The 17071-nt window shown below is 50.2% G+C and overlaps 1 protein-coding gene and 1 long non-coding RNA gene across 4 annotated transcripts; one reads left to right on the top strand and one right to left on the bottom strand.

Annotated features, from left to right (window-relative positions):
- The first annotated feature begins 7073 nt into the window (after positions 1 to 7073).
- LOC140618738 (uncharacterized) lies at positions 7074 to 15511 on the top strand. Its single transcript, XR_012018813.1, has 3 exons — positions 7074 to 7570; positions 8871 to 9209; positions 15251 to 15511. It is a non-coding gene; the product is annotated as an uncharacterized lncRNA (long non-coding RNA).
- On the bottom strand, positions 9352 to 17008 carry FAM217B (family with sequence similarity 217 member B). Of its 3 annotated transcripts, none has more exons than XM_072801627.1 (4): positions 16910 to 17008; positions 15207 to 15318; positions 15013 to 15098; positions 9352 to 13596 (listed from the first exon to the last, which is right to left on the bottom strand). In XM_072801627.1, exon 4 carries the CDS (start codon positions 13590 to 13592, stop codon positions 12465 to 12467), a length of 1128 nt encoding a protein of 375 aa, XP_072657728.1. In that variant the 5' UTR covers positions 13593 to 13596; positions 15013 to 15098; positions 15207 to 15318; positions 16910 to 17008; the 3' UTR covers positions 9352 to 12464. The 3 variants fall into 3 exon arrangements, with proteins under 3 accessions (XP_072657728.1, XP_072657730.1, XP_072657729.1); XM_072801629.1 differs by having other exon boundaries at positions 16601 to 17003; XM_072801628.1 differs by lacking the exon at positions 16910 to 17008 and adding an exon at positions 16324 to 16589.
- Positions 17009 to 17071: the final 63 nt, after the last annotated feature.

Below are 17071 nucleotides of genomic sequence, written 5' to 3'. Positions count from 1 at the left end.
CAACAATGATGACATAACAGACTTTGCTCACCAGCGATTTCTTCCTCTGGTCTTGGCAGTGGAGTATTCATGAGCCCTCAGGACCAGAAGTTCCCATAGGAGGAGAACAGAGCTCCCCTTATGTGACTTACTGTTGAATCGGGCTCCAAGAGCAAAACCCGCAGTAGAGCCCCAACTCTGTCACTTGCTCTGTGTCCCCCAGACAGCAGGGGTGTGGTGGGGTTCCAGAGAAAGAACAGAGGAGCTCAGAGGGGGGCCAGTGGGCACCTGTTTGGGGTGTCACACATGGTTGTAGGCCAACTCTGGAGCCCACGTAGGAGTGGAAGGAATGGGTTAATTCGTAGCCAATTCAGCAAGTGACCGGGCACCCGCTGGGTGGGAAGCTCTTGCCCTGTTAAGGTACAGGAACAGGATGGGGCTTGCTAAAAACACCTGGTTCCGGCACCTTCTTTCCTCTGCCTTGATCCACTGGAATGGGTATAAAGCTGCTTTCACCAAACATTGAGTTGCCACCCACAGTCCACTCCCTGCTGCCTGCCCCCACTCAACCCACCCTCAGACATGAGTCAGCTTGTCTGGGCTCTGTGCTAATACAATAGAGAAGAGGAAAACATACCTGTGTTTTCTGACCAGACCACTTAGGGGCAAGGGCAGGAGGAAGAGAAAGATGAGGACAGGGCTTGACGATTAAAACAGGCTATCAACAGGATTTGACAAAGTGGGAGATAAAATGAGAGTACTGTTTGACTAAGGACATTTAGAACTGGAAACGGCAAAAAGGGACCAAGAAAATTCTCCAAGCGCCGAGCAACTGGTGCCTAGCAAGACACTCACGTGGACAGCAGAGCTCCACTAGAGCTCAGGGGATTTCCACCCATCCCCCCATTTTGCTTACTGTTCCATCCCCCATGTCCCACTCGGAGCAAATATCCGATAAATAGTAGCAGCATGGGTGCCAGATGCATTGCCCACCATTTCACTGTGGCTAGAGAACCAGAAGGACACAGGCAGAGGGGCACACTGGCCAAGCCCATCTTCACTCTTATGACCACCAGGATAGGGAAGAGCAAATATCAGCTCCGTTTTCAGGTAAAGAAAATGAGGCTTAACGAGACCAAGGTAAAGCCATAAGGCCTACGCCACCTCATAGGTCAGCTAAGTCTGAACGTCTCAGGGGGTATCCAGGCTTTGGGAGATCTACAGCTCCCGAGAAGGGTCCACGTCCAGCCAAGGTGAGGATCAAGGTCAGTGGTCAGCCCAGAAACCTGCCAGCAGTGGGCGAGCCGAGTTGGGATGCTAAGCAGCCCAGTCCAGACCTACAGGTGACCCTGGGCCAGCTACTACAGGAAAACTCAATGCAACAGCCTCATGATGGCGGAAAGCCATGGAGTGAGCGGCATGACAGGTGCACGCAATGGTGAGTACCCTGTGGTCAGTACACATGCAACAAGCCTGTGTGTTTTCTGACCTTGATTCCATTTGGGCTGTGGCCAGAGGTTGGGGGGCAGAGGCATTAAGTCCTCCCACCCACCCTGAGGTTGCTCAGATTGTCTGTCACATACAGGCTGAGGTGTAAATAGAAGTACCCTTAGAAAGCTTGGATCAGCACAAATCTAAATGAAAATGGTGTGTACTGTATAAACCAGTTTAAGATGAGTCCCCTTAGTCCAACTCCACCACTCCCCAAACAGGTTGGGACCTAAACCCCTCCTTTGTATACATTCAGGAGCCCCACTGACAGTGCCCTGTTACAGGTGTATGCAGACCCCGGGCCCCCCCACACACACACACCTGCCCTTCTCTCGGGCCCTACCCAGAGCCCTCTTCTCCATCCCTCCCCGGCCCATCACCCCAGGAGGGGCACAGCCAACCAGAGCTGTGCCTTCAGTCCTGAGGCGGGCTCATGGCCCCCAGCCCAGTTCCGAGCACCTGCCCCAGCTCACCTGTAGCAGCAGCAGCAGCAGCAGCAGCACTGAAAGCAGTGGCAACGAGAGGGACGTGTGGCCGTTGGAGCCCATGCCTGCAAGTCCCCCCAGATAGCCGGTGTCCCCCGCAGCCAGGCCTCGAATCCCCGATCACTTCCTTCCCAGCCCAAGCCTCCTGTTGCTCTGGGGGCACTTGTGTTCCTGACACACTGGTCTCCTCTCTCCCCTCCTCTGGCCCTGACCGCACTTGCATTTATCAGAATGGGCTGGGCCAAGCCTTAAGCTTTAACCTCACAGTGACAACCAAGTTCCCAGGAAGGGAGTGGAGGGGAATTAAACATGCCCTGCCTCACGTGCACAGATGCGGGCTGGAACCCGACCCCAGGGGATTACCCCAGCCTGGGGAACAGGATGCCAGCACCTATGCTCTGTTTGTCTTTAGTTACGAGTCATGTGCTCCGTGATCTCTTTCTGAAGCAGGATATTTTAAGGGCTCTTCCCTATAACGCCTATGCTTTGAAAGGAAAGCAGTGGGAAAAGAGTCTAAGAAAGAGGAACTTTATTAAGGAGAGAAACCCAAGCACTTTCACTCTCCAGAGCTCTGACAATCTTCATCCCAGTCATGTCTCAGGGCTCTGTGCTTTACAGACCTTTTCTACCCAAATTTCTGCTAAGCTTAACTGACTCTGCCCTGTGACTTTGAGATTGATGGAGGATGGAGGGACGGAGATGGTGGGAGATTTGCGCCAAACTGGGGGTATTTGCCCTAGAATACCAGAAAACAGGATTTCTCGCACTCGACACTTAAGGTGGCAATGATTGAGTGTAAGACAAAATCAGAGATCCGTTAATCTAATCACTTGAACGGTGTACCTTGCTACCACTCACCTTGTTTAAAACAGCAAATAGTGAGCTCAGTGAGATGCCGCTGAACATTGTAATTTGAACACTTTATTATCTTAATCTGAATTAGTAGCTTATTATTGGAAAGAGTAACAAATGCAAATTTCAGGTCTCTAAATATTTCCCCTGCATAAATAGAAACGGAATAATAATAATCGAATTCACATTTACGTGTCCATCATGATTATTTTCAAAGTGGGTATTTTTTTTTCCGAGGGAGTCTACTGAAAATTTGATTAAGTTAGAATCTTTAATTCAGAGTTTATAGATCAGATCAGCTAAACCACGTTGAGTGTTTGTGGGAGGAAAAAAAGACGATGCAGGGCGGGGACCCTTTCCCTGAAGTGATGCCAGGGGAGATGATATGGAGCAAGAAAGACAGCCGCTGACCGGAGATCTGGAGAGGCGCTGGGGAATGCTTGCGAAGGGTTCTACCTTGAGATTTGCTCTCAGTTGAAAGACATTGGTATTTTAAGATACTAGAAACAGCCACATTTTCAACATCCTCAAACATTTAGAAGTAACCGAGCGAGATGTCGGCTTCCCGTAAGGCAGCCCTTCTCCCCTTTGGGCTGAGTGCTGCTGGGCCTCACCTGCCGCAGCGCAGTCTCAGGTGAGCGTGAACTGCAAGGTGTCAAGGTTCCCTTTCTGTCCAGAGCATCAGAGACCCCACAGGATCTAAGGTTCCCATCCTCGAGGTGCACCAATACTCTGCAGCCACAAGGTGGCAGCCCCCAGATCCCCAGATCCGCGGAACCTGAGAGATGAAATGTGACCTGAGATAAATGGGGCAGGTGGTCGGAGAGGAAAGGATGAGCACACCAATCATCTGCACTCATCAGCCTCCCCTTGTGTGTTCAGGGGTGCCCCCCCCGCCCAGCTCTCAGGATCCTCTGTCACGATAAGCACGCCATGAGTGCTGCTAAGGATTAATTTTGCCTCGAATCATCCACGACAGTCAAGGTTCCCGCAAACGCCAGGCACTCACCCTGAGTGTCACTGCGGGGCCTTAGTACAGGCAGCTTGAACACGTGCCTCCTCCATCTCTGCCGGGGGGGGGGGGGGGGAAGCACGTGGCACAGCAGGTTTCCACTTGCCCAGGAACTGGCGAGTAGGATCCTAACTGAAAATGAGGCAGCATTACCTTCATGACATTCTAAGAAGAGACCCCAACAATTAATAGCAGACACTTCCGGACCCCCAAATCACGGCCAAACGGATCCCATCACCTGGCAGGCCGCCCTCCGCCACTGCAGCCGTGGATGTGAGGAGTCCTGGGGCAGGGGGCCGGCCGCTTTCTGCTTGCCTCATTTGGAGCAGGAGCTGACCTGCCCCCCACACCGGGGAGGGATGGGAGGCTTTCTTTCCATTCTGGGAAACCGTTGGGTTGGATTTTCCTAGGGAATGGAGTCACTGGTAATGGGTGCGGTTGACAAGGCTGAGGGCCTGACGCCCCATCCCGGCTGCTTGGACAGTGGTGTGAGTGACCAGGCCCCGTGTGCCACCCAGGAGACAGGAACTGTGACGGACAGCAGGACCGGGACAGGGGAGGGGAGAAGGGCCCACCAATGCCTCCGTCTGGCATGAGGAGACAGACTTTCCCAGGCTGCCCAAGTAAATGTCAAAGAGGGGATGTGCTGGGGCCTGAGAGGGCCATTGGGAGGGGAGGCGGAGGCAGCGCCAGCGTGGCCACCTGGACGCCTTCTGCGCAGAGGCCACCCCCCATCGGCGAAAGCGTGGAAGGGGGGTCTGTGAGACAGGAGACCTCTGTCCCTGCCGGAGGAAGCAGAGCCCAGGGGAGGGGACTCACATTGTAAAGGGGACCCATCTCCATAGCCCAGGGGCCTGGGGCAAGGTGCCCATGATGGAAGGCAGGGATTCAAAATCCAGGGTGCAGGATAAATTACACGTCTCCTGGTCGGAGCTCCCCATGTTATGTCCATTCATATAAAATTTACCTTCCCCTAAAAGGATTCTGATTTCAAGGTCCTGTTTCTTCAAAGTCACAAGATAAGTGTAGTTTCTCAGAATAGCCTCAGGTAGGGTTAAAGAACAAAACCAAACACTGACAACAGAACCCCAGGGGAGGGCTGTGTCCACATTCAGGGGAGCTGGTCCCCAGCCCAACTGTGACCAACTGAATAACCACAGCTCACGGAAACATGGAACAAGTCCCCTGGTGCGCCGGAGAGTGACCTCAGCGGGTGAACTGGAGGGACCCCCTGGGGAGGGAGCCAGGTGCTCGCAGGGGCAGGCAGGTGGGGCACAAAGCAGAGAACAAGCTGTGAGCCTGGCAGTGTTCACTGGACAAGTCTTTCAACTCCTCTGTATGTTTGAAACTTTTTGTAAATGATGTTGGGGGAAAAAATCAGAAAAGTGAATCTGATTCCAGCACAGAAAAATCCAAGCTATTATCAAGCGTACTCTGAGCCTCACATCTAATATCGTGCATCGAACACATGTACCCCCATACCTGACACCCACCAAGAGCTGAAGAGTAGACTTCACAGGAGAATGAAATGTCACTTGTATTTCCTGACATTTTTATCTGCCCCACGTTGGTTGCTGCGGTAGTCGTCACACGGGCTGATGAGAAAGTGTGGCCCTTATGTTTTAGTACTTTGTCAGCCCCCAAGAGCTGCTCAGAACATTCCTTTGGAGAAATTTTAGTCTCTTGCCCCTGTTTGTTCAACTAGTAGTTGTAGATGAGCAAATGGGTGGGAGGGTGGGGAACGCTGCCAAGTATGACTGATTGGAGTGTTTCTCACTTTTTTCAAGTATATTTTATACTAATTTTATTGATAATGTAAGTACTGAGCTCTTTCTTCGGTAATTTGTATATGTAAATGTTTTTATGCTTTTTCAGGGAAGAAGGGAGAGAGCAAAATTTGAGGCTATTTTGTGTATCCTCCTGCCTTAAAATTGTCCTGTGCAGGAAAAATGCAGATTTCTGTTAATCAGAACATCTTCAACTGAACCTGCTGGATCACTCATCTCGTTATTATATAAGACCAATAAGTAAAAAGCATTTCATTCCAGCATTTAGAAAATTGAGCAACACAGGACAAAGCACAGCCTTTTCCTTCTCCTTGCTGTACGAGGGCAGGTATCTGGTGAGACAAGAGTTTGGAGGGAAAGCTTGGTGGTGGGCAGTGGTGACTCTTCTCAACCTGGCCCACGATGAAGGGAGCAAAGGCCCGGCTGAGGGCAGAAGAGCAAAATGGAAGGGAAGCGAGCTCAAGGTGCAAGTGTTCTAAGAAACCTCAGCTCCTTAGCATTCACCTGCCCCGCAAATTATCGGAAACCATAAATCAGGCCGCTTAGTGACCTATCCTTGAGCCAAGAGATAGCCGAGTGCCTTTAAGCCCTGGAGAAAATCAACAGAGATAAGCAGATGACCTTGCTAGCGTGGCCAGATGCAGGGAGGGGTTGAGACCGGATACGCAGTCCAGGCAGTGGGTTCAGACTGTAAGCACCACCAGCAACGCAGGTTTCTCAAATGTGAACTGCCGAGGATCTTGTCCAGATGCAGACTTTCATTCGATAGGGGAGGTAAAATTTGACTCTACCCTCACAGGAGAGGAAAATAATTTCACCTGTACCCTTCCACGTGTTTTTTTTTTTTTTTTTAAGATTTTATTTATTCATGAGAGACACACACAGAGAGAGACAGAGGCAGAGGGAGAGGCAGGCTCCATGCAGGGAGCCCGACGTGGGACTCCATCCCTGGTCTCCAGGATCACACCCTGGGCCGAAGGCAGTGCTAAACCACTGAGCCACCAGGGCGGCCCCCGTTCCACGTTCTTCACTGAGAGCTCATGTAAGAAAAGACAGATGCGCAGGAGAAAAACAGAAATTGGGGAACAGGTATGCTTCCTGAACGCGTGGGAGAGACCCCAGGAAAACCGAGTCACTCCCCCAAATGGCTCACGCTGCCTCCTTAAATACCACCTCCAGATAAAGACAAAAGACATTCGTTTTGTTTCTTCAATTCCATGTAGGGGAAGGGAAGGAAAAATAAGATGAAAATTGAGAGGGAGGCAAACCATAAGAGATGCTGAGCTCTAGGAAACACTGGGGTCACGGGGGAACGGGTAACCAGGTGATGGGCATGAAGGAGGGCACGTGATGGAAGGAGCGCTGGTGCAGGCAACTGATGACCTCTACCCTGAAACTAATAAAAAATAAATAAATAGAGACAAAACATGTTGGAGGGGAGCCAGTTATGTGAGTTTACTAGGAAAAGAACAATAAATGGGTGTTGCTGTTTGGCGGATTTAAGTCCATACCTTAATGAGATAAGAGTTGATAAGCGTTTCTAGAGACCTCTTCCTCTTTCTGGTACAGAGCGGGAGACACGCCTCTTCCAAAACGGTAACTTCTCAGCTTTCGGTGATTTCCCCGTGTCTGTGCTGTTCCTTAAAACATATTTTGGGGTGGCAAATTCTGCTTCGCTGCACCCTCTTAGGGTCCTTTTTGGAGGGTGCTGAGAATTAAGGTGATGGACGTCAGAGCAACAGGATAAAAAAGCAGACAGATCATCGAAGACTCAGGTTCTCCGTGACGCGGGGACCTTCGTAAGGAAGGAGGGACCTGGAGAAGCGGTGGGAGATACTTGCTTCGATGTTAGGTTGAAGGAGAAAAGGCACTCAGCCGTGTGTGGAGACCAAGGAAGACAAGACCATTTTAACAAACAACATCTGGGTAGAGACCTGCTGCGTCTCCACCGCTCATCCCTGACGGTAGGAATGTTACTTTTCTTTCTGGCACTGGGGAGGGCGTCTTTCATGCAGGAATTTCATCTCCTGCTTTGAAGAAAAAGAAGAAAGATAAGAGGGTTTTTCTTGGACTGCCTGTTTTTCGAGTGTCTCCCACTGGAGGCAGTAGACCCTCCAGGGGCCTGTTTGGCAGCGGGGGGGGGGGGTGGGGGGGGTGGGGGGGGGGTGTTCTCTCCTTCACCTGCTGTGGAGCACAGCAGCTGGGGACCCTGCCAGGTGCCCGGGATCGCAGGTGAAATGAACCCTGGATTTCTCTAAAACCACCACTCGGACTAGGACAGGTCTATTCGTGACGATCCCATTTTCAGAATTGCACATACATTGCCCAGTGTTCTCATGGTCCATTTCTTCAAGAGCGAATCGCAGAGGACAGGGATTATTTGCATCCTGTTGTTTGAAACAGGGTCTCTCGGAAGATTTTTACAAACGAATGATCTCTGTTCTTTCGCTGAGCATGATTCCCTGCTTGACAGAGCTGATTTATGATGTTAAAGGAATCAAACAAAGAGACCTTTAGACTGAGGTGGTGTCGGGTTGGGTCTAGAGATTTAGTGGCCACCTCATGGATGATGAAACAGCAACATCCAAAAATAATCTACCATTTTATGTACCACTTTATGACTTAAAACGCCCCAACATGGTTAATTTTCCAACTACCAGAAAATTATTTTTAAACCCCCTGATAAAAAGACCACAGGCCCACATGGAGTGGTTTTGCCAGGCCAGCCTTACTCAGAGTTTTGGCTCTCCCACAGTGGGATCTTAGACCCATCGGTCAGGAGCCAGCTGATTAGCACTAGTGAGGCCATCTGCCTGGTAAGACCCCGGCTGTCCCCGAAAGGAAAGTGACCTTGCAATAACCCGGCTACTTTCTTGCCCAGTACACCTTCCTTGTGCCTATAGAAGTCCCTCCTTTTGCACACTCCTTGGAGCTGCCTTCCACCTGCCGGTGGGCTGCTGCCCCACTCATGCATCATTAAATTAAGCCAATAAGACCTATAAAATTTTTTAGGTGGAATTTTGCTTTTTAATGCCCCCAGAATTACGTTTTTATTAAACGGCCACTATCTGGTAGGCTCAAAAGAAGGCACCTTCTTGTCAGAAGTGAGTTAAGGAAAAGGAGCAAAGGGCCTTTGAGAATGTGTGCAGCTCCAGGTGTGCTCCTGGGGAGAACTGGCACTCAGTCTGGGACTTGCGTGTGAGCACTCGAGCGTGTGAGCTCCTCCTATTACATCACTTTACTTTTATTCAATTTCCATCCTAGTTCCCTGTTTGACACCTTCCAAGGGAATAAGAGGAATGGGGACTCAAGAAAACACCAGCAGTGCTTCTCAGATGCTCCTAGTAATGTTGGCATGCTCGTTGCTGAGTATTAAGAAGGGACACGGCGCAGAGTCTCCTGCCCACCGGTTCTGTGAGATGTCCAGGCAGAAATGAGAGAAACACAGGAAAAGAACTACAAGAACAGCTGCTCCGAAAGCTGAGAAGTTACCGTTTTGGAAGAGGCACACGGGGAGATCCTCACGTGTTGGGGTGTCTCCCGCTCTGTACCAGAAAGAGGAAGAGGACTCTAGAAACGCTCATCAACTCTTATCTCATTAAGGTATGGACTTAAATCTGCCAAACAGCCATACCCATTTATTGTTCTTTTCCTAGTAAACTCACAAGCAAAACAAAACCCTACCTGAAATGTCCATACAGCATTTCCTACAGTGTAACTGATCTCAAGGAAGGAAAAGTCCAGATTCACAAAAACTTACACGTATTGTTTTATTATGTACAAAACCAAGCATATAATAATTATAACAGCAAATAACAAACATGCTCGATTGGGTCAGGCCATCTTAAATGGACTTCTGTACATGCACATGAATGAATTATAAATACTGCTTCTCGGTTACCTTGAAACACAGTACCACCTAGAGTTTTCTAGTTTTAACTATTCAAGTGAGCATAAAGAGGCGTTAGACAATGTTTAAATCATGAAGGTAGAGATTGTTCTGTCTCTCTGGGAACTAGCCTACTGGCTTACGAACCAGGACGAGCCTTCCTCCTTTCAGACCATAGCTGCCATGAGCCCAACGATGCCCCCAATCTTTATTGACACAGGCACCCCCCTGCCCTGCCAGTGGATTACAAACCTTCGGCCAGTGTCATCATTAAAGATTTGAGAAATACTCCCAAACTAAAGAACTGTAGCTAATACCGATAGGTTGTTGCAGTTTGTTTTTGTATGTTTTTACAGCTTCTGCTAACTGATTCTAAGCCTAAAGTAGTTCTTCTTAACTTTCTCTACACCTTTTTTTTTTTTTAACCTTGGATTATTTCAATTGGTTTAAACACAACATGTACGTAAACAACTCCCAGAAATGAGAGGCACTTCTTTGAATACAGTGACACGTCCCCAGACTAGCAGGATGCTGGGTTGCTTAGACCTGACCAACCACAGGAGGCCACGACTCCGCTTTCCGGCGCCGTCTGCGTGAAACTGGTGGGATTCTTGTCTGCAGCATTTAGAACATGAGGCTGAGTCAGGTGTGTGTATCGGAAATCATGGGATAGAGATTGTGCTTACGATCTGCAGTGAACCCATGCTGTTCATCAGGAGCTCTGATCCAATCCCAAGAATACTGGTTAAAATAAACCATCAACCTGAGGCAAAAACGTGAACAAGCAAAGTCACTTTTTCAGGCTTTTAAAATTGTCTCAACATGTGACATGATAACCGTTCCCCAAATGAGGCAACTGACTTCGATTCAAAGAGCAAGGGACAAATATAACATCCGAGGCACCACCTCTAAATTTCTTAATCAGGGTGGCCTTCGGCTCAGACACACACAAGGCAAAGTGAGCATGTGACCCTCACCCTGCAGGACCTCCAAGACTACCCACACAGAGCATTCCTGGAGAAGGCAGCAATTTGGTGTAAACCCCATAGTATTAATAACAGGAGTATGTATATGGATATAATGTGCTTACAGAGATTTATCGGCCCTGAAATCTTATAAAGAGCTGCATTACAAATCGTAGCAGAGGAAGCATCATGAATGAGCGGCAGTGCCAGCTGTGCAGAAAGGACTAGTGCGCCTGTGCTCACAAGCAGCAGCCCAGGTGAAGGACACATGGGGTGCCATGCAGCAACCACAGAGAGGTAAAGGAAGAGCAGTTTTACGTTTGCACACCACAATGCATACACCAAGTGTAAAAGTTACAGCATAACTGAGAACGAGGGAAATAAGGTCCACTAGATGAACATCTTTGTTCCTGTTAAAAGGTACAAGATCCTAGTGCAAGACCATGTTCTCTCCAGTAGGGTGGTGTGAAAGATAAAGAATATAGGATGGAATCTATGAAAATCTAGAAATAGTCTTGGAAGAAAAGAAAACTGCCATAAAAATTTGTATGTGTTGTTTAACATACTATTAAGGTCAGATTTTTAAGAATGGGATCTTAATATTTAACTTGTGCCCATTATTTCATTAATAAATGCGTCTTGCCCTTGTGCTATTAACTTAGGTGACTTGGATGACATGAGCTGCTCTGTGAAGTCTGCAAGCTAGTATATATATACACTTTCAAATGAAAAGTGCTAAGTTTTTAATTTTCCCCAGAGGTAAAAAGAGAAAAAGAGAAACATCTATGTATGAAAACGAAGAGAATAATCATTTAAAGAGATAAAATCAGCTGCAGTCATTAAAACATCCTGTTCATCCAGCAGTCAGCCAAAGGTTTTACAGATATTTACAATTTCAACAGAAACCCCACAGTGCAACTAGAAGACTGAGCAGACCACGGGATAGGGTAAGGATGTTAAGAAGACACTCCCAACTCCATCTGGAAATGTGTCCTCACCCCTCTGCCCTGAAGCAAAGTGATAAAATCCTGCTCTTAAAACGGATTATGCTGGCTACAAACAGCAGGACCCAGGTCCCAAAGCAGTAATGTGATTACTGTGACAGTCACAGTGCTTTCATGTGTATCTATCTGGTTTCAGGCCTTTCATGCACAAACTCTAAATGGTGGCTTTCCTGTCCACCTCTTCCAGAAGGCATACATGCCAGAAGCGCCAGGGTGCTAAAGGCTGGCTCCCACCCACCAGTGAGGGTCCTGCTGAGACCTACTGCTTCCACCTGGACAAGTCTCTGCCCTACTCAACCTCAGTGAAGGGAATCCGAAGGTGGACTTCACCACCACCTCTGAGTTTAATTAAAACACCTTGAGAACAAAACAAAATAAAACAAAACAAAACACCCCCCCCCCCTCCAAACCATGAAAGTATTAGATTCCATGGTCTGGAAAGAACAAGCAGCTTACTAATACTTTTGCTCTCAGGAGAGGCTCCCTACATTGAGGAAGAGCTAGACCCTCTCCTAGGCCTGAAATAGCACAACTCCTGCTTGGATAGTTTACGAGGAGGACACCAGGAACCGTACTTCATATGTTTCAAATTCCACACAGTTTAAGCCCGCACGCATTACATTTTCCATGCAGGTGCTCTGCATGGGGGTGGGGGAGCTGAACCCTGCTGCCAGCCTCAGGTGTGGGCTGGCTGCTGCTTCCAGGGTAGATCTCTCCTTCCCTGTCATTTTATGTCTTTATATGGCACAGACCTGGGTTAAATTTTATCTAAAGGGCTCTCATTTATTTAAGACTGTCAATACCAAGAAAGGCTTATTGAAAGACACCCTTCTTTGGAACTAAGCCTGGTGTGGCTAGGGCGAGGGTGGGGCTGCACCGATGGGATCTCAATCCACGACTGAGAGTAAAACGTCCTAAAATTCACAGTATTGTCCCTTTCGGAAGAGCTCTAACGTTTAAGGTGTCTGCACGTCTTTGCAGCTCATCCTTGTGTCGGTTATTATTTGAGTTTATATGTGCTTGGCTTTGCTCCATTGGTTTTGGGTTTCTTCTCGCTGGACGTGGTGGCAGGGGCGCAGGTGCTCGCAGCCCCCTTCTTCCTCAGCGCCGTGTGTGCCTGCGTTCTGGGGGCCGCGCGGGGGTCGGTGGGGTCTGCAGCGCTGGCCCCCCACGCGGGAGCTCCGGGGCCGCTTCGGTCACCGCGGTCACCGCAGGGCGCATGCCAGCCCTGCTGCGGCCTGGGGCTCTTACTCGCTTTCTTTGTCTGCTCCTCGGTCCTCGGGTCGAGGGCTGGCCTCTGAGAACTTGGCCTGCTGCCCCGCGCGTGGGGGGCTCTGGGGGGACGGTCAAAGGCGTAATAGGACGGCCGCGCTTCTTCGCGGGACAGGTCCTTCCTCCGGGGCGCAGGTGGCTTGCCAGCCGCGTCCTGGGGAAGCCTGGCTGCAGCGCTGGCCACCAGCTTGGCCCTGCCCGGGCTTTTCAGAGCCCCCGACGTGGCCCCGGGGCCGGTGGGAGGCCTGGCCCGGGCGCCCTTCCCCTTCTCGCCCTGCACCGTCTGCATCTGCAGCCACTCGAGCTGCACCAGCCTGTCGATGTACCTGGCGAGCTGCCCGGCGGCGCCGCCCCGAGCCGCGGGGCTGGGCTCGGTCCCCGGGGGCGCGGCCAGGTCGCGGAGGTCCCAGGAGCTGAACGGGGCGGGCAGGAAGTCCGCGTAGCCGTATGCGGGTGGCGGGGCGGCCCAGGGCTCGGCGTCGGGGTCCGGGCCCGGCCCCGCGGCCTCCTCGATCTGCTCCGCGCGCAGCTGCAGCTCCGGGGGCGCGCGCGCGGCGGGCGGCATGGGCACCCGCTCCGAGTCCGACAGGTCGCTGGCGCTGTCCTCGTCCTCGGCCGCAGCCTCAGTCCTGACCTTCCTGCACTGCAGCTCCAGGAACAGCCGGTCCCCCGAGGGGGCGCCCCGCCGCCGGGGGCCCAGGGGGCTCCTTTCGGGGTCTCCTTGCGAGGAACTGCTTTCCCGGGGTCCGTCCTCGGGCGGCGGGGGGGACACGTGGGGCACTTGGGATGCACTCTGCCTTTTTCCTGAAGAATGTTTTGAACGTTGCACTTTATTCCAAGGTGGGCCAGCATTCATGTTGCTGTGAGAAATAAAACTGTGATTCTTAGTTCATAGGACACAAAGCGGCCTGGCTGTGATTAGACAAACAAACTGGCCTGTGCAGCGGCGGTCTGAGCTGGCCCTGGGATGGCCCGCAGGGCCCGGGGGTGGGGGGGCAGGCAGCTCCCGCAGAGCATCAGGCCACGCCGGGCTCTAGCCAAGCATTGCGGGTCGCAGGTGCCAAAAGATGTATAGATTCTGCGGGGCTATCAGGTGGTACCACTTAAGAACAACACTGGCATTTCGTAAAGTGCTCATAGTTTTAGACCAGTCGTGGGTACTTTTAAAAAAAAAACATCAGTGTGGAGAAAATCTGTCCTAAACTCTCAATCTGTTCTGCTAATAAGGAACAGCGTTTAGTGACACTAACGGCTTAAAAGCCAATGCTTTCTTTTTCAAGCCTATTTTCAATGAAAAGTAAACAAGATGCAAACTGCAAATTTTGTAGCGCTTCATCACTGATTGGTGGTGATTCTCAGCCGTGTAAGATCTTAGTATGGACGAGGGTAGCACAGACAACCTGCACCTCAAATCAAAAGCTTATTAGAGTACTTTCAAATAGGAAACGCATTTCAGGAAAACTGTGTTTAAAAGGAGAGAGAGAGAAAAAATCATCTGGTGCCTTAAAACACAGTATGAATGAGAACATAGGATTACAGCTGAATGATGACTTCAATGAGCGCTACTAGTAGAGCAACCGATTCGCCCCCAAGGTGACGTAGGCTGAGGCAGGACCTCATAACAGACTTGAAAATACTTTCTTTTTTTGTGTATTTACCCAAAACATAGCATTTCACTAGGATTCATAATACTTCTGAGGAACACTAAATTGGGTAAAAGAAAATGGGTGGTAAACACGCTTTCTGGAAACATCAGAGGTTCACTGTCCAGTGGTTTCTACCACAGTAAGCAATCATTTGAATACATGTTTCTTAATAAATATGGAACATGTGGAATCGTGGCCAATAGCCAACATGTGCTCAGTGTATGTTGAGGAAATGGATAAAGGAATTGTTGTTATTTGGAACCCATAACCAAACCTGTTATAACTTTTGTTGATTTTAGCTGTCAGTGCACATCAAGAAAAAGTGATTATCAGTATCCATTTTATATATACAAAAAAAAAAAAAAAAGGAAACAACCAAAGAATGGTGATTATGGGGCTTACCCAAAATTACAGACCCTGCTAACAGTGGCAGAATTATGACCTCTGGAATTTTTACTAACAAGTAGTGTTTAAAACCATTTTGCCCACTCATGTCTGCTGTTGTATCATAAAAAACATAAATACATATTTCTTATCCACAGACACTATTTTTTTCCCAGCCACACATATTCAGCTTGGAGAACTGATGTAATGTGCTTTTTGCAAGACAAAGCAATCAAAATTATTTACCTGCTTTTCTGATGAGATTTATTCACCCTATTCCCTTTCTTGAAAAAATCAGATGGCTGATCATTTTCTAGGGTTTGATGGACTGTCTAAAAAAACAGACAGGGAGTAATAAATACCATGACAACACATACACACAAAACAAACAAAACGGCAGAACAAATCTAAGTAAGATTTTCCCTCAAAATTTACATCACCTTTTCTGTAGTGCTTGAAATATTCTTGCTCAATCTGTTGGCAGATGATGACAGCTGGGGAAGTGACTTCTTTATTCCTCTTATATTTGGAAAGGAGTCCTCACCACCGGAACTAGAAGCAACGGAACACTGCCCGTAAGTATGGGTTGCAAATGGTCCTGCCACCGAGTACTGGGCTGGCTTCCACTTGTTTGTTTTGAAATACTTGTCTAGTATTAAAATGTTGGGGGGGGGCGGGTACCACCTCCTGTTTACAGGTTCATCTTGTTTTTTGAAACTTTCTCTCCTTATACACACACACACACACACACACACACACAGTCTCCTTGGAAATAACACCTTCAGGAAATATGTGGAGCTAATTAATAATTAAGGTCGGGTATTACTCCAATCTCCCATGTCCACTCATTCATTCATTCATTCATTCATTCATGCAACAAGTAATTACAGGAGAGCCTTGAAAATGGCCAGGATTAGGCACATAACCCCGATCTCATGGAACTAGAATTCTATTGGGCAGGCTCCCCTTTAATTCTCCTGCCTTCAGGATCACATCAATCCACTCAAAGATCACCAATATAGTAATACAGATCATCATATAACGGCATCTCTGGGAAATTCTGTTGACTCGAATCAAGAATGCTGTCTTCCCTGAGTGGGTGGCCTACTAACAGGGCCCTGATTTGAAAGTGAATACTTTCTTCCATAATATCCTCTGCCTCTGTAAAATAGAACAGCGGTGAGATAGACGGCCTTTTTTTTTTTTTTTCCCCCTTCCCCAAACTTGGCTGTATTCCTTTTCATCAGCGGGTATGCCTTTTCAGCCGGGGTACACAGGCTCTCACAATTCATGACCTACCACCATCTGCAAGCTTGGTTCATTTTAGATGTAGGGAAGGTTCTTTACCAGCCCTCCCTTGATAGTCTGGTGTTCCTTCTGCTTTGTCCTTCTGGACCGTATAAAGGAACCCTCTCTACACCACGCCAGGCCCCAAACTGCTGCCTGGAAATGGCACTTCCACCTTTTCCACTTCATTTCCCCTGGCAGGCTTTTGACACCGTGAGCGGCAGCGCTTTCAGCGCAAGTTACAGTGTGAAGCAGGAAACAAATGCTTACAGGGTCTTAAGATGCTAAGCCAGCTCGCGGTTTCCCTGACCGTGCAGGCTCCCACTGAACAAAGCTGAAGGTCTGAGAGTCTGGCTACAGAAACGCTCCCCGGGCGCCAGGGCCCCAGGCGGGGCGGCGGCATTAATTCATCACCAGGCACTGACTCTCCGTCCCACGTCTTCCTCGGGGGCTGGGCGCCCGGAGCCGCCCGGAGCCGGCCGCGGCAGCAGCAGCAGCAGCAGCAGCAGCAGCAGCAGCACCGCCCCCCTCCCCACCCTGCGGGGACCTGGCTGGCGGTCCGGCGGCAAAGCATTGTGGGTGGTGAGTGGTCAGGACGTGTGCCCTCTGGGCAGCGAGGCTCCCCCGGTCTGGCCGGGGCTCCAGGGTGCAGCGCGGACGTCCAAAGAGCTGGCTGGCCTCCAGGCTTCACAGGAGCCGGGGGACCGGCTCGGGCGCCCCCGCCCCCCCTCCGCCCGGGAGCCCCCGAGTCCAAGGGCCCGAAGCATGCATTCTCCTCGTCCTCGGCGGGTGCAGACACGGATCTGCGATCGATAGGCGCGCGGCCCGGGCAGATGCACACGCAAATGGGTCAGACCTGTCGGGCGATCGCCGAGGACACGTGACGAGGCCGCCCGCCAGGCTTCCCGGCGCGGGGCGGGGAGGCCGGACCCGGGCGCGCTGCGGCAGGGCCGGGGCGGCGGCGGGGCGGGCGCGCGGCGTCACGGGGGGCGGGGCGCAGGCTCTCCGGGAAGCTGCG

This window comes from Canis lupus, chromosome 26, assembly GCF_048164855.1.
Source record: "Canis lupus baileyi chromosome 26, mCanLup2.hap1, whole genome shotgun sequence".
NCBI lineage: Eukaryota > Metazoa > Chordata > Mammalia > Carnivora > Canidae > Canis > Canis lupus.
The sequence above is the reverse complement of the archived record's forward strand: the minus strand, read 5'-3'. Positions and strand labels throughout refer to the sequence as shown.